Source organism: Tetrao urogallus, assembly GCF_951394365.1.
Source record: "Tetrao urogallus genome assembly, chromosome: 15".
In the NCBI taxonomy this organism is placed as follows: Eukaryota; Metazoa; Chordata; class Aves; order Galliformes; family Phasianidae; genus Tetrao; species Tetrao urogallus.
In genome coordinates this window covers 6322782-6342215 of record NC_136828.1, presented here as the reverse complement: position 1 = coordinate 6342215, position 19434 = coordinate 6322782, and the positions used below count along the sequence as shown (strand labels likewise).

Here is a 19434-nt window from a genome sequence, read left to right as displayed (position 1 = left end):
GAAGTGTTCAAGAACAGCGGGGATGTGACACTGAGGTCAGTGGCAGGGTGCAGATGGTTTGGGTTGGACTCGGCCATCTTAGAGGTCTTTTCCGACAGGAGTGAATCGGTGATTTAAGGCCTGCAATGCGAACCCCGCTTTTTTCCCCTCAGCTCCTTCCCGCCTCAGCGCCTCGAGCTCCGGCTGCTCCGCGCGGGCACACGCGGGTGTGAGGGCGGGGCGGGGCCACGCACGTGCGCGCCCGAGGGAGGCGGTGCGAGCCTCGGGGAGGGACCGCCACCTTTGTGGGAGCGGCGCGGATCGAACGCCGCCATTCGCCGCTCTGCGGTTCGACAGCGGCGCCCCGCCCGTCCCGCGATCGGCGAGAGAAAGGGACGGAGCGGGTGCGCGCCGGGCCTCGGCGTGTCGCAGCGAAGCGGTCCGGCCGGGCCCCGCCGCCGCGGCGCCGCGTTCCGCCCTGAGGTGTGCGAACGGGCCCCGGCGGGGCGCCGAGCTCGGCGGGCTGCGCGCCGCCGCTGCCGTGGAGAGGGGAGGCGGCCGCGGGAGGGGGTGACTGCGCGCCCCGTCCCCCGATGAGACTGTGGCCGTGCTGGCTGGGCTGCTACACCCTGCTCCTGTGGGCGCTGAGGAGGAGGATGTGGGCCGGCCCCGCCAGGTACCTGCGGAGCCCTCTATCCAGGTCCCTCTACGCGAATATGATGGGCAGCCACGGCCCGCCGGGCGCCGGGGAAAACCACCAGGTACGGCCGAGCGGCCTCCGCTTGCCCTGCCCCGCCCTCCCCGCCCCTCCGCTCCCCCTCCTCGCGCCCGCCGGGCCCTGCAGGAGCGGGGCAGCGCCGCGGGAGGCGGCGGGCGGGGGCCGGGCGGCCCGAGGTACCGGGGCGGGGAGCGGCCCTGTGCCGGCCGAGGGGCCGCGGGCCCGAGCGAGACAAAGAGCGGCGGCGGCCGCGTCCTCCCGGCGAGAAAGTTGACGTGCGCTCCTCGGGTGAGAGGCGGCGGGCGCGGGGGGAAGGGCGGCCGGAGAAAGCCGTGTCGGCGTCCCGGGGCCGCGGCGGCGCGGCCAGGACTGCCGGCCTGCCTGAGCCGCCGTGCCGCTCGTGTCCCGCTGAGCGAACGCAGCCTGGGCGAAGTCTGCGCGGTGCGGTGGATGCGGTGGAGTTGCGGTCGCGCGGGCGCCGTGTCAGTGCCGGCGTGTCGTGAAGGAAGGACGTTCCTGTGGGTGCGAAAAGCGACAAAGCGCGCGGAAGCCTCGAGCGGCGGTAGGTGACAAAGTGGAGTTTGCAGGGTGACAGAACTGCAGTGAAAGGCCAGCGCTGTGTTTGGCGGCGCGGGCACGGCGAAGGGAGCCTGCGGGGGAGTCGGAGCCACGCCGAGGCCGTTCGGTGGCTCTGAGGTGGGATTGCTTTTCAGATATGGTCGGGTCTGTGCTACGGTTTGCTGAAATGCTATCGAAAATCCGGCAGGAGTTCAGGAGGGCAGTAACTCGTGCAGAGCTGAAGGAAGGTGTTTTATCTAAGTCAAATATGTATAGCTGAGCTGATGAAGAAGATGTGATGTAAGTACTCGAGGGTTGCTCGTACATGCTAGTTTTTCGGGCTGATCCATTACTGGAGGGTTTTCGTGCTCTGAGTGGGCAATGACAGCCAGAGCCCTGCTGCCGGTGAGCCTGGTACTGGGGTGAGGGAGCTCAGCTGCGTTTGGGTCATTCAGTGGGTGGAATGACAGAAACTGAGGCTGGGCTTACAGAAGGAACCTTCTTTCTGCTGAACAAAGAAAACTTGCAAATGTTTCCTGTTTAAAAACTGTACTGGAAAGATAAGTAGATCAAGAAAACATGCTGTGAAGGCAGTGGTGTCACTCACAGGTAGATTGTCAGCAGCCTCTGCTTCCACTTCACTGGATTTGGTTTTCAACTTTATTGTACTGATCATGTGGTAAGCTTAGTAAGACTTAGGGTTACAGACCTGGCATTATTCATGAGTTGGGGTTGCGTGTTGAGGGCCTTGGAACAGGGCCCCCTCAGCAGTTTCACCGCAGTTTCATTTTGTTAGTTTTATGTAAGTTAGTTTAAAAATATATGTTCTTGTTTTCTTTCAGTATTAGGCAGTAGTAAGTTTTATTGTGTGACTTAAAACTTCTCTCAGATTTCTTTGATATGCTGTAGTTTTTCTACCGTTGTGCTGTACCAGATTGATGTGCTTTCTGTTACGAAACTTGTGGCATTAAAAGAACTGTTGAGGAATTGGGCATGGAGGAATACAAAAGCAAGTTCTATTTTGAGGAATTAGTTCCAGAATTAAGCTGTTTTTCACCACTTATTTTATTTGAATTTTGGATGGATTTTGTTTTTTTTCTCTGTAATTTGGAATCACTTCTAATACTCATAGGCATTATATAGTTATAGGTGTTTTAGCCAGTACTGTTATTTGCAAGTTTAACCGTGAAGGAATTGGGCATTGTTCACAGCCTTCTAAATTCTGGAAATAACTCTTCTCACAGTTGTCACCATTGTTTTGCCAATGGTTATATTAATATACATCAGTGTTCAGGAGTCTTGGGGACAGGAATTGTAGGGCAGTTGGTTTCTGTGCTTGATCCTGAAACTGTCAGTAATAGAGGTCAGTGCAGAACCAAGGTGTGTGAGTTCAGGTACTGCAAATGGGCATTCATACCTCCTAAGAATTAAAGTCCGTGTTTCCCACAGCTTTGGTACTGGGATGCATTTCCTTCTCCATTGAAAATGGCAATGTGAGGAACTGCTCTGCACCTGCAGCAGCCTCAAATAACTGCTGGAGCTGACACTCATCACAGCCTGCTCCTCAGCTCCATGAATCTGTCCTCTCCTGCCATCTGCAGATGGATGGGCAAAGTATGCTGGCTTGAGTGCTTTTTCACTGTTTGCTATTTCTTTTTGGGAGTCCCTAATCTGTGCTGCAGTGAGAAAAGACCCAAACCGGTAGATAGCAGTGCTGAGGATCCTTGTGCCAGGCTCTGCAATGCAGTGTGGGTTTGAGAGGAAAAGATGACGTGTGCTTGGAAGTACTGCTGAGTACTGCTGTCAGAAGCTTAGCCAGAGTGCAAGTAGTTCGGAATAGACTTAAGCTGGAGTATATTTGCTCCTCTGCTGGAAGCTCTTGAAACACCTTGCTGCACTGACGCTGTTTGGTGGAGCCTCTGTTAATGAATCCAGCCCCACGGACCTGTTACAGCTGTCTGCTTCCCTCTGCTTGCCAGCACTGTTACTGTGGAGCAGCAGGATACTGAAAGGAGAGTCCTGCACCCTTATCATTCGTGTTACTGTAGTGACTGGAAATTGCACTGTGCTGCTCAACACTGTAAACATGCAGTAACTGACTGTTCTCTGTCATACTGCAAACGTGAAGGGACCATGATGTATTCTTCATAGCGTGGCTCCAGACAGTGCTTTAGGTGAGAATCATTGTGAGGTTACCCCAGCCAGCCATGTGCTGCCCTTAGCACTGCACTTTTAGAAGTTTCTGATGAAAATCTACACACCTTTTTAGCATACCTGTGACTTTTTATCTGCACCATAAACACAGGCAGACAGATTAGGAAGCATTACTGTGAGGTTTAAGGGGGTGATAAGTTTGTATAGGACTGGTTGTTACCAGGTAACTCAGGTTGAAAGTAACCATGAGCCTACTTTTTACTCAGGCTTTGTGTTCTGCAAATAAGAAGGTATAGAACTGTCTTTGAGCTGATGATTTCTTAGATGTGAGAACCTGATTATTTTATTAGTAGAGATAACGGGGGTAAGCCTTATTGACAAAATGGTTGTGAAAGGCTTGTGGACGTTCTTGCTGGCACTAGTAAGTGAAGTGTAGGCCAGTAGTGCAAAATGACAGATGAGCACCTCTTCAAAGTATTGATGGGATTCTCTATCTCTTCCTGGGAAAAATATTTCAAATGCACCTCCTGATATCTTTCCAGGGAATACAGTGACAAATTAGGAGCAGCGACAGAAAACAACCCTGCCCCACTTCATACTGTTTTACCGGTGTGGTGCTGTTCCATAGCGAAGTCGTTTTACAAAATTCTTTAAAGTACCATGTAGTGATTAGGATAAAATTTTAAGTGTTATTTATAGAGTCGTCTGTTCGCACTTGATTGCGGTTTGTATCTGAGTTAATTAATCCTGAAGCCTGTTTAAAAGTCTTGAAGGAAAGCTAAATTTTTATATTTATAGAAACTGATAATAGCTCTCTTTGTTTTAATTTCTTTTTAACGATTCTATTTTTATATTGCTGAACTTTTTAATGATCCTTTGTCTCTTTCTCTAGTGGTATGTCTGCAACACAGAACAGTTGTCTGAATCCCTTCAGCCTATTTTTGTGCAGAGTTACCTTGACCAAGGAACGCAGATCTTCTTAAACAACAGCATTGAAAAATCAGGCTGGCTGTTTATCCAGCTCTATCACTCTTTTGTGTCCTCAATTTTTAGCCTTTTTATGTCTAGAACATCTATCAATGGGTAAGTGAAAAGTCAATCTTAGGTAAACTGCATACGTTTTGGATGTAGGTTTTTCAGGTGTTCAGCCCTACTTCTTGACCTGTCGGCTTTCCTTAAGGTTCTACGCTTTTCCCTTTGTCAGACTAACGTCTGCAAAGCCCTACTGTGCTCTTCCCCTAAACCTCTTAATTAAACAACACCATTTCCAGTATGAGCAAGGCAGAGGGAGTGTTAGCAATTAGTCAGGAGAGAGGCAGAGTATTCTAATTGTATTTTGTAATCATTACTTAATTTTCTTCTGATTATCCTCTTAAATAAGAGAGTATTTTCTTTGTGCTAGATGATGTCCTCCTCTCTGCTTTTTTTCCCTTCTCCTTGCCCTTTATCTGCTGCCGTATCTCTAGCATTTCCCATTGTGGTTGTCCTCATTGAAGGTGGCTGTGTCCAGTTAGTTCTGCATTGCAACTAAGGCTTATGGACATACCTGATGCAAAATTAGGCAGATTTCTAAACGATGCTGAAGTTGCTGATTGAAGTCTTGTAACACTTGCATGGAATGGGATTTTATCCTCTGTCTTATCCGTTAAAACTTAATTTCATCATGGTTTGCGTAGAAGCCATACATGAACAGGTAGCTTCTGGTGTGGTGCGTTTGGCTGATGAACGTCAGTGAGGTGGGAAAGGAGAATTTTGCAAAGCATCACTCTCCTGGTCGCACTACATTGATCTCTCTGTGATTGGCTGTGGGAGAGGTTAGCTGGTCGTGGCTGCTTTCATGTTTTACCCCCAAGAAGTCAAAGTTTCTATTCACTCACTTCTCTTTTGCTCAGACGTGTGTAACAGCTTAGCACTTTTGACTCTATCAACAATGCATTTTGTTGCATTTGTCCCATTTCTCCACCATCCCCACATCTTTACATATTTCAGAACAGTCTGATTTGAGGACAGTAGCTGGCTACTAGGGCTAGGAAAATAATCTTTCTTTTCTAACCAGATGTCTCTGAGCTTCCTGTGGTGTTTTTAGTACTGGTGGGCTTATATAAAGGTTCCTTTGGCCTTCTCATGGTGTTTCTCTTGCCTTTTTTTTTCCCCCAAAGGCTCTTCAGTGCTTTGAGTAATTCCTCATAGTGCTGTTCTGCATAATAACCATGAGCCAGTTAGACAGTGTAGACTGATATGTGTGCTGCAAAGGGATTCTGCATAGATTGGTTGTATTCTGTTTGATTTTTTAATATGTTTAATATCCTACTTCAGTTTCTTCTACATACCTGTGCAGCCTGGTGGTGTTTGTTTTTAATAGTCTCTCTAGACCTCTTATTTTTCAGATTTTTTATTTTTCGTCCTTTTTATCTGTTTACCTTTTTTCCTCTTGATCATAAGATTTCTGTTCATTTTCTTTCTTAAATTTAACCTCCTATCCAACATGAGTTTAAATAATATATATTTTTTACTACCTGTAATCTGTCATTGACCCGTTCTTTTTTCCTCTGCTTGCTCTCCTAACTCTTTCATCTTCTGAATTCTGCTATGGCAGCAGCAATCTGTCACTGTGTAGCCTTCAGTCAGTTCTGGGTGTGTGTGCCGTTGCCGTGATCCATAAAGAATCCAGATGTCACCTCTACCCAATGCCTTACTGAGTCACCTATTTGCCGTTTGACGGCTGGTCGTGTTAAATGCAGGGTCTGCAGATAGCAGCAAAAGCTATTGTAACACACAATTAAGAAGTCTTTTCTTTTGCCACTCCAGCAGTGTTATCCCCATGCTTTCTTTAAATCTCTTCCCTGCCATCCCTCCTAATTCCAAATCCTGTTCCTTATTCTCTGTGCATGCTTCCGTCTGCAGTTGTTTTGCTGTCTCCTTTGCTCTGCCTTCTTTCTCCTTTTTAGGTAGGTGGGAGCGATTCAGATCTGCAAACATGACAAATAAGGCTTAGTCTTTATCTTCCCCCTCCCTGCTTTTTTGTATGCGATCATTTTCTTGCTCTGCAGCCTGCAAGCTCTTCTTTTCCTGATCAAATCCCTCCTGAAGTCTTAGCCACTAAAACTGCATGTAGCTGTGTTTGTGTGATCTCTGACGAGTAGAAGGCAAGTTGAAATGAATTTGTAAATTTCTCTGAGCAGTGACCTTATCTATTTGGTGTGACTGATTGCTGCCCAAGCACATTTTAAATTACTTCGTTGTCCTTCCTGCTCAAGCTTGTATGAAATTGAATGTTTCTCATCTTTACCTTGCAGGCTGCTGGGAAGGGGCTCAATGTTTGTGTTTTCCCCAGAACAATTTCAAAGACTGCTTAAAATAAATCCAGAATGGAAATCCCACAGACTTCTTGATTTAGGAGCTGGAGATGGAGAGGTTACTAAAGTCATGAGTCCTCACTTTGAAGAAATCTATGCCACTGAGTTGTCTGAAACTATGATATGGCAGCTTCAGAAGAAAAAATACAGGTATTGTTCTGGATGCTCCCTACGTTGTTTATATCAGACATTACTGCAAAATAGTCTTTGTAATATTTTATAAACATCCAGTATTTTCAGTCAATTTTTCTATTGTTTGATCTTTATGGAAAGGATTGAACTATACAAAAGCAAGAAAGCAAACACATCTGATGTTCCTTGTTACCAGGGCTTTTGTTATGCAAATGTCCCCTGTTACCAGTTAAGACAAAATTGGCAGCACTGTTTTGAAGTCTGTTTTTTCATAGTTTGTGTAAATTGCTTTAAACAAGACAATTAGACAAAATCTGGATACTGATGAATGAACAGTTCAAAATTGCGAGAGGAAGTGATGGACAGCAAAGCAAAGTTATAGACACAGATTGTTCAGGTATCTGTACCTAATCATCCAAAGTTATGATTGTAGACTGCTTTGTAAAGAATCTTGTATTATACTTAGCTCTCAGCATTAAGATTGATCAGTTCTTAGTAACAAAAACCTCATCACTGTCAGAACTTAGTTGTGCTCTGGTCACAATGGCTGCAAGTTCTTGTAGGCAGCAGATCTGGTCTGGTTGAATAATGGTTAGTATCCCTAAACTTCAACACGAAGAATGAAGGAACTGTGGATTTCTTTTCTATACCTGTCCAAAAGTGGACAGTTAATAGCAACTGGGTTTGCACACTGCTCAGTCAGGGTGGTTAAAATGCTGCAAACCATTAATCACATTTCAGCTTTGTTGTTACTTGAGAAGTAGTTCAGTTTTAATTTAGGACACCAGACTTTAATAATAATAGCTTGATGTTTACATGGCAGTATGAAGGTGTGGTGAATATATAGGCATGCCTATCATTGAGTAGTTTTCTATTCCATAAGACTAGAATAAAGCAACTGCTTTTCCTCACTGCCTGGTTGGCTGACCTTTCTGTGCTACCAGCACAATAATTGGGAATTTTTGTCCTCGGTTGATTCCCTCTGAATGTGGTTCTTTATCTCTTTCTCTCTCTGTAGGGTGCTTGGTATAAATGAATGGCAGAACACAGGATTTCAGTATGATGTTATCAGCTGTTTGAATTTGCTGGATCGCTGTGATCAGCCACTGACTGTATTAAAAGATATTAGAAGTGTCCTGGAGCCAACTAGAGGCAGAGTCATTCTAGCATTAGTTCTGCCTTTTCATCCGTATGTGGAAAACGGTAAGTACATGGATAGTAGCTATTTAGGCAACTAGAAGCTTTTGGAGGTTGCAATATTCTGAATTAGATGTTTTTAAAATAAGTGACATGTTTTTATTTGACTTACTTATAAATAACTTGTAGTGTGCTTGTTGAGAAGTGTGAAATGATAGGTAAATAGGACACATGAGGTAAGAGCCGTTTTCTTAATTCCCCAGCATACATTGTTGGCACCAACAAAAAGCTCAGATATTGAAGTCACATATCCTGTTCTGCAGGTTGCCACATTTGAGCTGTGTTGGAGCAACATGGGAAAACTGATCTCTGATTAGGGCCCTCTGCTGCTGTCACATAGGTAACCCCAGTTGTCTCTAGCAACCGTTGAACAAATCCATCAGAACTGTCTGTAGTATTGAGTAGAGCAGCTTACCTCAAATTGTTTCAAGCATTCCAGATGAACTACATGTAAAAATTCCTAGGGAGATAATGTTTGCTGTCCAATATGAGCTCTTGGAGTAAAATACAGACCATGTACTAATGGGAAATACCAACCATTATTAGTAGTGTACTGATAACTGGAATAAGAAGTAAAATTTGTTGCTGACATTCCATTATTTCCTGTAGTTGCATTTTAAAGAAATGCTTGAGAGTCGTTTTAGATGAATCTTTCTCTGTGACTGCACATCAGAAGAGGCTAGAAGCTTCTTTAAGGTGCCTGTGATTGTGGGGATTCAACTCGAGGCACGCTAAAGGAGGTTTGAGTTCTAAAGGCTGGTGTTCATCAGTCATTCTTTGGACATTGGATGTCCATGACTAGTAAGAATTGTCAGAAGTATATGTGCTCCCAGAAAGTACAGAGCTAATAATGTTAGCATTTTGGAAATCATAAATCAAAACAAATCTATTTTTCTTTATGCCATTAACACTGGGAAAGGAGGGGGATTGAGACAGGCAAAGGAAAAAAAAAAGTCTAAAAACAATGTAATTTGAAAAACTGCTTAAAGCATAGTATTTGAGCATGTAGTTTGGTAGGCGTTCTAAAAAGGAGTATGCCTTAAATGAGATAGGAGTTTGACTTATGCATCTGTATGATATTTTCAAGGAGATTTGGTTGCAGCTGTGTTCCTATAACGTAGGACTGTTTCATTTCCTCTCTTTAGAATCATAGGATCATAGAATTGTTCAGGTTGGAAAAGACCTTAAAGATCGTCGAGTCCAACCACAACCTAACCATATTACCCCAACTAACAACCCTCCACTAAATCATGTCCCTGAGCAACTTAAAATTATTTTAAATTCCAAGTAACAGCATTGTCTCACTAGACTTCCATGAATGTATTAGAAGCAGAAATCGAGGAGTGATTTGTGTTTGTGTGCCTTCATAACTGTTGTCATTGTGTTTTGCAATCACTGTTGCGCCCAGTATCTACTCTTCTGCGTGTTGTTGGGTAACCACGGTAGACCACATGTAACTTCCTCACTCACCAGGAGGTAGATAAATTAAGGAAGAAAAAAATACTCCAAGTCCATTTATAATCCATCATTATATGCCTGCAGCATACTGGGAATAGAGTAGGATATTAAATTTGGAAATCCTGAGAGACTAGAAACCTCTTCTCTGGTTGCTGATCTTAGAGTGGATTTCAACTTTGAACGAGAACAGCTAAGATAGCCTGTAAACTGAAGGCAAACTTTGGTTTATTCTGGCAACTTGTAAATGATTAGTCAGAATTCTCAGCTAGTGCAGTGATGGTGTTTTGTGGCTGTCTGTGACCTGCAGCATGTGACATATTAACTTTATATGCCATTATCATTTCCAGCGTTCCAGTTGGTAAAAATCGACTGAAACTTCAAAACATCTTTACTTTGTTTACCTCAGTTGTGGATATGGGCCTATATAAACATTTCTGGACAGTGCAAGTTACTAAATGCACAAGTTATTGGCTTTCCAACTTAAGATCTATTCAGCTATAGCCTAAAGAAACAGTGAAGAGCCATTCTGTGTTCATCACATACAAAAGATTTTAGATTCCAGTATTTTCATTGTTGTTCTACAAAATGATACCTTAAATGTCACATGTGTATGTAAGCTTTATAATAAGAAAAAAAATTGTATGGATCTTGGATTGCTCCTTGTATCAGCTAATTTAAAAGTTTGGACCTGCTTGGGGAGATTTCTGAATTTTGAAGTGGGGAACGAATGGACAGGGATGGGTCAGGTAGGGACCAGTTTTGAGAGTTGGAGATATGAAACATATCTGGGTTGCTACACTTAGTGTAGTTTGACAAGCAGTTGCAGAAACTGACAATGCGAAGCCTGCCCAAAGAGAACAAAGCGAGGTAGAGTGGGAGGTAACATTTTTTTCTGTGCTGTTTCTGGAATTACAGTGACACCTAGAGTCTGCAGTTGCTAAGTCATAAATGCAGCTCTTCGCAGAAGTTTTATTTTCCACATGTAGAACAAGTAATGCACTTCCTGCTCACGTATAAATTTGTCACATAAGCGGTATGAATCATATGGGATCATAACAAAACATGCTCTTGTGTGACTAGTCTAACTTAGTAATTTTGGTAGGTATCCCATTGGGTGATTATAAAATGCTTGTATTTCCTAATACAGACATTGCATTTGTGTAAAGTCAGTTCTAAATAATAGACTAGAATGGTTTAAGTTTCTCCAAAATAAAAATGTTGAACTCACCACCAAAGTTCAGAAAAGAATCAACACTATCAGCCTGGGATTGTGAAATGTTCTTGTTGAACACATTAGTTTTTATTTGATTGCTTCATAGGGATAAGAAGAGGAAGGTGCATTTTTCATTTTCCTGAAGCATTTGGTATTAAGTAGATCTGGAAACACAGTGCTGTGCTAGGTGGGGCCTTGCTTTGTCTGATCTGTCAGTTCTCATGTCACTGAAATGAGAAGTAGCACTTCAGTCCTTGCTTCATTTAAATGACAGATGCAGTTGTTCCTGAGCAGGAGGTATGCCTGGCATCAGCAGGTCACTTCTGCAGGTGCTGATTTTGTACATTAGCTGGTTAGTAACTTCTGTGCCCTTCTGTGTTCATGCCAGCATCTGTTGTGAGCAAAGGTTGGCACTCCGGATAATCCTGACTTTGGATAGTAGTGCTGGAGGAAAGGAGCTGTGTTGCTGGTGATTGATGTTCAAGTTGCTAGAGCAGCCTTTTCACAGTGACTGCCATCTTCCTTTCTTAGGTAGGCTAGGGGATGTTCCCATCCCAAATGAGCTTTAGCATGATAGTATGTGCATTTATGTTATCTGTTGTGAGTTTTTTTTCCTGCTTGCCTACCTACAGAATACATCTGCTTTGCTGTGGAAGCTGCTGTAAGACTCAGTAATTTTTCATTTGTCTATCCACTATAACTACCACACCAATATGAATGAAGACTGAACGTCACTGTGTAATGAGTTTATTTTGTTGCTGTTGATTCATGTACATCTTACACAAATGCACAATTCACATATAAGAAATGCATTGACATTCATGTAAAAATGTGTAGAATTAAATTTGAATTGAAAGGGAAGTTTTTTTGAAGCATTAGCAGTTCTCTTCTAAAAGATGAAGCCTTCTCCCGCTGTTTTTGTTCTTGTGGAATGGGAAGTAATGTGTAGCAGACATAATGTTGGTTTTGATGATCTCTTCAGCACTCTCAAAGAACACTGCCCTGTACACTTTGCTCCTTGCGTTTTAAAGGAAAGTAAGTCTGTGACAAAGCTTCACTTCTTCATCAGCCACTTCAGTTGCATCAAACATATCCAACAAATTGGAAACGCAGCAGATACTCATCTGTTCTGATAAACAGTGTCATCCTCCAAATGATCCTAGGGAAAAATGTATAAGTGTTTACCTACTGATGCAAATGATTTTGGCTTTTTTTAAATGCAGAACTTCCTTTTAGAGGTAAATTCCACCCTTTACTGTTTCAGCAAACTCCTTCCCTCCCTGTTTATCAAGTCACCTATCTGGCTGTATGGTACCTACAGGTTTCTAAACGTTTCTTTTTCCTCTTGCCTTCTCTTACTCCTCAGAGAGCACAGAGGCATTAAGACATATCCTGTATTTTCACTGTGTTCATGTCTGACACTCAAACCAAGGATTAAGTCAGCAGGGACTTGAAGTCTTTAAAGGATAATCACAGAGGAAATCAATTAGGGTGGTACAGAGGTAAAGTGAAAATGTTTAGAGGAGAAGTGCTTGACTTGCTGTTCTATTCCCTTTTTCTTTTGCATCACATCTCTGAAATAGCTCAGTGTAAGCTTAGAATAGGGAAGAATTTATAATGTTTCTCAAGAGAAGCTGATTTTTTTTTTTTTTTTGAAGGATCATTTTGAAGCCTTTTTTTTGCTTGCGAGTACATGTGGCTTCTGAAATTGCCTTCTATATCTTCGACGACATGCAAAACTTTTTTGCTGTATTGCCATTCAAGACTTAGTGCTGGAAATTTGGAATGATGAAGTAAGTTGTGTGGCTTTATCCAGTGGTACTGACTGCTTAATTTAGGCTACATGCTGAATTGAGAGAAACATCTGTAAGAATGTTACAGAGGTGTTTTGAAACAATTTTCTTATGGTTCTGTCATTGAACCACCCTGGCCTGAGGGCACAAGAGGAACTACAAATGAAATGTTTTCAAGAATGAGCCCTAATGAATTTGTTTCATCAGAGTCCAGAACAACTTGCTGGAGCAACTTCTTGGCAGAACACAAGCCTACAGAGGCTTCATTGTTAAATGCACATGTATGTGCATGCATAGATACATATGTGTAAGTACATATTATATATATATATAAAAATACAAAAGCTTGTGTATGTCTGTTTTTCCCACGTAGATAAAACTTACAGGCTGCTGGCAGTGCTCAGCATAACGCTGCTTTTGAAGTTCTTGGGCTATTGCTCGAAAAATTTTTCGGCCACTAGTGATTTTCTGTAAAGGATTTAAAACATGTTAGGTTAGTGCTACAGTTGAGTGCTACAGCTGGGAGAAGCATCTTTTGCTGCATTTTTACAGTTGTGATTATTTTCCCAATGTATGTATTTGGGAAAGTTACTAAATAACGCTCTAGGAGCTTACAGCAGCTCAAGGAGTTTAAATTAGATTAATACCACATCTCTTAACATATGTACCTTCTTTAATGGATATTTAAATAGCAAGTATGGCTTTTTATTACTCTCTAAAGTATAGGTAAAGCAGACGGTGATGACGTACACAGTTCTCTGTTCTCTGCCCTTCATTCCCACTTCTGTTTAGCAGCTTTCTTTTTAACTGGAAGGAGAGGGAATAAAAAATGATTAAAACAAGGGGATGATTTAGCAACAAGTGAAGTAGCACAATAATGAAGTATTGCCTTATTATGGTGAGAATATATAAAAGTCAACTTAATAGATTTGCTTATGTGACGTTGAAAAAATCAAGAGTTTTCAAACATATACGGCCTTTTTTGGTTTCTGTAGTAGATGATGTAAATATTTTGTGTACAACAGAACCTGCCCGAAGCACGGCCAAGTTGTCAGAAGTAAGATAGCAGCTTTTCTCCTAGTGAAAAAGACGATTGATTTTTTTCCCCTATAGTATTCAGGGAACAAAACAACAACAAGCTTCCTGTCTTTGTCTTTTGGCTTTATCTTTAGGCTGTCACTACAGCCAGGAGCCATGCTGTACCTCAGACAGCTGTAAAGTCCATATTCACATGTCGTGCTCCTATATGCATCGGTTTTACCAATGTCTGTGTTTGCACAATGGATGAAGACAATTTCTTTATACAAGTCAAGTCAGTTTACTAACGGTTAGCTCACAAATACGTTGGCATTGAATTTAAATTATTTTGCTTCTAGTGGAAGCCAATCCAGAGAGTTAATGACTTGTGGTAATTTCTAGCTCTACTTTTTGTGTGTGCATTAATAAATAGTCTCCCACCTGCTGATTAAAACACTCAGTATAATTTTAGCCTTTTTTTTTTTTTTTTTTTTTTTTGAATTTAAAGCATTTCATTTAAAAAAGAAAATGTGATTGCTATTGCAGACAGATGTGTGCAACATATGAACTTCATTCAACCAACCACATTGCTGTAACTACAGATGTTATGGAAGCCGCGAATTCGTTCTCCTTGTGGAGGTGCTGGGACTGCTTAAAGTTCAATCACAAAATCGGTTTGAGCCTACCTTGTGGGCTGCAAGGATTGTGAATGCAGTAATGCTGTATAGCAGCAGTAACGTTGAGATGATGATCATGGAGTTGAACTCTTCAGTGTCGTGCCTCTCTGCTTAGTTAGAAGTGAGTGTTAGAGTAACAAACAGTTTTTATGAGTCAAGTAATTTCCTTATAACTCTGCATATCAGCCCCCTTCCTCCGCAGAATTAAAAAACTTAATGTAATTTTTTAAAACTAATTTCCGATCTTAATTTCTTAGTATGATCACCTGCAAGGGCAGTGGAGACTTGTTATTTCTGATTATAAACACTGCCTTAGGGGATAGAGAATAAAACCCAGTATTCTGCTGTAATTAAAGAACATCTGAATGAAAGCATTTAGGCCTTTGTTTAGAAATAAAACTAGGCTGGGGAAGGAAGGATAGAGGGAAAAATAATAATCCTGCTAGTTTTCTTTTATTTAACCATGTAAAATTGAAGTGTAATGAATGAAGTCACATCATCTTTTAACTAGATGGCAAACATTGCAGAGGTATAGGACTAAAACTTTTGGCTCGAGCTGGCACTGTGAATCCCCAGTCCTGAAACCCTGTTCTCTGTTGGATGTATTTTCAATAAATGTCAGTTTCTCTACTTCTCACTTGCTACATCCTTTCTAGTAGCCATCCAAGTTTTGATGTAGGAGGGTACACAGTATGGCAAGGTAGCAAATTTCTTCCTATAGTGGAATTCTGGAGTCATTTGCATCATGTGACAGAACAGTCTAGTAAGCAAATGACACTGAGGTGCTTATTTGTAGAATCCCTCTGTAGCCTCACAATTAGTATTAAGTCATACTCCTCTGACGTTTTGGTTGGTATTTCTATCTTAAATGCTATTTTAAGCATCTAAATAGAGTATTTAGGAAAGAAAATGTACTTCTTTTGACCGCGCTTCTTTAGGAATGAATAATGAACTGACCTCTTTTTGTCAGTACTGTTCCATCTCCTGTTTGCTTAGAATGGGGTGAGCCTGAATCTGCAAATGCTATCCCACAGAAATAAAGAGCACTGTCGTTTACAGTCAGGTTGTTGATTTGAAGCCAGTAGTTATTTTCTGATGATGTATGCACTTGGAACTTCTGGCGATTCGTGCATTCAGGAGTGCACAGATCCTCATGTCTGTTAGTAAAAAAGCGAAACCATAGAACTTGAGGCTGAGATGGGGAGCATCCGTGGGCAGAGAAAGCACACGTTAGGAGCGCAGTGTGCGCTGAGTGTTCGGCTTCCTGGAACCTGGGCTGTGTTACAGTGACATGGCAGTTACCTGTAGCACCTGTTGAGAATAAACAGCCACGTGAGTGACAGTGAGATAGCAAAGCATCATTTAAAAGAAACAAAAGAGCTGCTTATGGTTCATGCAGAGAGGTGGGTGGGAATGGAGAAAAATGCGTTTCAGACTTTGAATGTTTAGGATGGGTAGATGGGGTGGGTGACTTACACATAGATACTCAGTGATGTATTTCACCAAGGGTTTCTCTTTCTTCTCCCACATCTGGGAGTCCAGTGAGACTGCCTGATGGAGGCAGCAGAAATATCAGAAACTAAGACATTTAAAACTTAGCACTTTTGTAACATTGGGAGGAATTCTTAATAATTCCTAGGCATTATTCCACTTCATTGCTCATACTGACTCTGGGTTTCTAGGGATAACAATATTGCTTGTTAGTTCTGGCATTTAAGAATATGCGTAGAGAAAACAGGAAGATTAATCAGGGAGAATTCTAATTAAGGAACTGAAATGTTAGGCTTAATATGACTGGTCTGGCAGATTTACTTTTGTTTTAAAGTTCAATAAAAACTTGAAACATTATTTAAATAATTTAGGTATATCTCATTTTATTCACATTGCTTAATTATTTTAAAAATGGAATTGAGCTTAGGCAGTGAACATGAAAATAGCTTAGCAGCATCCTCTCCTGTGCTCTAGAAAGTAACAAATTAGAATAAACTGATGTTTGTCTTAATGAGTGTGCTGATACGCCATCTGTTAGGCTCTACTGTGTACAGTCAGCACAGTCCCTTCATCATTTCTCTCACTGAATATTTTATGGACCAGATTCAAGCAGATTTGGTGTCTGGAATGAAATGAAATTCTGTCAAATCAACATCAGGGCCACTCCATCGCAGCTGCAGCAATCTGAACACTGTAGTGTAAGTCGTCAGTTACATTCTGCGTGGTGAAGAACGCTGTGCTCCAGCAGTTATCATCTCCTTTTACAGCTCGCTTTTGTGCTCTGGCCTTACAGGGCAGAACTCCATAGTTTCAGTAGCCAGGCTGCCTAAACCCTCCTCCCAAACAAACAGTGGCACTGAAGCCATGCTGCTGCTGCTGGAGCATTCCTTGCAGGGGAGTACAGTAGGATTTGACTCAAAAAATCATAGATTACAGAAGCATTTCAGACTTTGAAAGAAAAGATATTTGTAAAGAGTTATTTTTTTTGGAAGTTGCATGAATATGGAAGAAATCAACTCTTAGCAGAGCATTTTACTATACTTCCAGCTATGTTGCAGATCATAGCCACAACATTTTTAATCCTGTATATTCGGTTACATGAGAAGGTAGAAAGAAGCTGAGAAAAAAAGAAGTCTTACCAATACTGTACAGAATCCAGTCAAGTGCCAGCACCAGCAATTTTTGGAATTTGTTGACAGATGCCATTTCTTGTATCTTTCTGAAAAGTATTCTGCTCGAAGGAAGAGGAACTTAGGAAATATCTGGAGTTGCAGAACACTCTGAGTCACAAGATTTAGAACTTCCTGTTTAGAAGGGGCTTTACTGCTGCGTTTAGCAAACATGCTAAATGTACAGCACACACCAGAAAATGTTTCCACATTACTTTGAAAGTGAGTGAACGCTTCGAACTGAGAGTTCTGCCTGTAGTACTTCAGATTTATTCATTGTATAAAGCAAGTAAAACATTTTTCAGCGTAATACATGTATTCAGTTTCTTATTTTTATGTGGCCTTAAACTATCTTTGTTACGTCAGCTTGTAAGTCTCCATTCCACAACAAATTCTGTCGCCATTCCTTATCTAACCAGCAAAATAGTTTACCACTGAAAACTGCTCAGCAAATCATGATTTTTCAACGTGCTATCTCTGTGTATGTAATTACTTGATGGTAATTTTGTGGCCAAACTGCAGGCATAAAGAAAAAAATACAGTGCTGGAAAAGATCTTTGTTAAATTGCCCGTCTGTCCATGGCTGCTGAACACCAGTCTCAGTGATGGAGGGTCCTTTTCAGTTTTAGTTTTGGAGCTGCTTGTTCTTCTGAAAAACCTTAAATTGATCTATGGCTTGTCAACCTTGTATTTGAATGAATGGACTGCAGTCTATGCAGTGTAATTTCTGAAAGAAAACACAACACACAATTAAGTTTACTTTGTAACTGAAACAAAACTTGTTTTCTTTTCTCAGTAGGTGGCAAGTGGGAAAAACCCTCAGAAGTTTTGGAAATCAAAGGGCATACTTGGGAAGAACAGGTTAATAGCCTGCCAGAAGTGTTCGGTAAAGCTGGTTTTGCCATAGAGGCTTTCACCAGACTGCCATACCTATGTGAAGGTGATATGTATAATGACTACTATGTACTAGATGATGCTGTCTTTGTCCTGAAGCCGGTGTAAGCGTACATGAAGTGAATCTCCAGAATCAAAGCCAAGAAGCAGCCTCTGAAAGAGAGATTTGATCTGCGGTTCCGTGAAGGGAGGGAATCTGTGGGATTGCCATGATAACTAAGTACTATGTAAGAATTTTAATGGCCAAAATACTAATGTATTTCTTTGTAGTGTGATTAGGAAAATTTTGTTTTTAATTTTGAAATGGAGACTTCGGATGAGAATTTCTTTTTTTATCAGCTCTTAAACCAACAATGCATTCTGCAGCCCAGCAGTAACAGGGGATATTTTTTAAATTCTTACCTGCAACAGGGATCAGAACCAAACAGAAGCAATAGTTCTAGTGAGGAATCTGATACAACACAAATTGTTGTTCAAGAAATCACTTGAAATCTGGCAATAAAGTTATCCATTTATTTCAAACCTTGCTGATTATAAACTGTTTAAATGGATATTCTTCCATGCTAAGTTACTTTCTCACTTACTGTCATTCTTCACGTTTTTATTCATGCTAATAAACTTTTTTGAGATGACTTTTTGCATTAACTTTTGTGTTCATTTTTGTAACCATAGTCATGCTTGTTCACAGCAGCAGCTTTTTGCATTCAGAATTGAGCTTGCAGTGGCAACACAACCTTGAGTTCATTAAAACAGTATTTAAGTATTGCTTAAAGGGATAACAGTCCACAAAAAACTGTATCACTTTTGGTTGGGTTTCTTTCATGTTCTTCGCAGTGCCTCATAAATACTCATTGCTTTTGCATATGCCATTTTCCAGCTAAAGAGGTTGTGGTAGAGCTTGCCAGAACTACACTTTAAACTGATGGATTTGATAATAAACTTTCAAAGTGAATTGTTCCCATAAGTTTAAAGAATTTGCAGGCACTTTCTTGCAGGCGTTTTCTAAGTCAAACTGCCTCTGAGCCTTTGACCTCAGGGGACCCAATTTCAAAGGTTTAAATAGCTTGGAACTTTTTTTTTTTTTCCTCCAGGAACACAAAGTATTTGTTTTAACATGCCTTCTTTTTAAAACCCCCTTAAAATGGCTAGTTTCTGGCAGCTGGGATAAAACCTTCCTTTAAAACTACAAACGGCAACACCAGGAAGCAGTACAGAAGTGGCAGGCCTATGTCTTGTCTTGCTTGGGATGTAAGTGTTGTAAGACAGCAGGGAAACTTCAGCATGTAGATCAGCTGGTAAGTGAAGCAAGAACTGACTTATCTTTTGCTTTTCAAGTATCAACAAGATATTTATTTAGCAGTTGGTGATCTCATGCCAGGTATGATGTTTCAGCTTGTCTTTTTAAATTTATCTTTGACTTCCTTTTCCTGATGTTTAGTGATTTCTCTTGCAAAGTTAATAGCCTTTTATTCTTAGTCTTTGTGAAAGATTAAGTGTTCTGTATTAAGGGGTGAGAGCTTTCACTGGTGGGGTTTTTTTTTCCAGCAGTAATTCAGGCTCAGCATTATTCTGATTTCAGCATCTGTTACTGAATTTCAGCACAGCATGCAGTGAAACTTCTCTGTTGG

At 41.5% G+C, this 19434-nt stretch overlaps 2 protein-coding genes across 2 annotated transcripts; one reads left to right on the top strand and one right to left on the bottom strand.

Annotated features, from left to right (window-relative positions):
- Positions 1-572: 572 nt before the first annotated feature.
- METTL9 (methyltransferase 9, His-X-His N1(pi)-histidine) lies at positions 573-17914 on the top strand (the record flags this gene model as incomplete). The annotated part of the gene is made up of 5 exons (XM_079542697.1): positions 573-740; positions 4302-4492; positions 6706-6915; positions 7916-8100; positions 17709-17914. The coding sequence occupies 5 exons, from the start codon at positions 573-575 to the stop codon at positions 17912-17914; spliced, it is 960 nt and encodes a 319-aa protein (XP_079398823.1).
- On the bottom strand, positions 11886-16949 carry IGSF6 (immunoglobulin superfamily member 6; the record flags this gene model as incomplete). Its single annotated transcript, XM_079542908.1, has 6 exons — positions 11886-11924; positions 12943-13026; positions 13309-13365; positions 14262-14359; positions 15210-15563; positions 16883-16949. 6 exons carry the CDS (start codon positions 16947-16949, stop codon positions 11886-11888), a joined length of 699 nt encoding a protein of 232 aa, XP_079399034.1.
- Positions 17915-19434: the final 1520 nt, after the last annotated feature.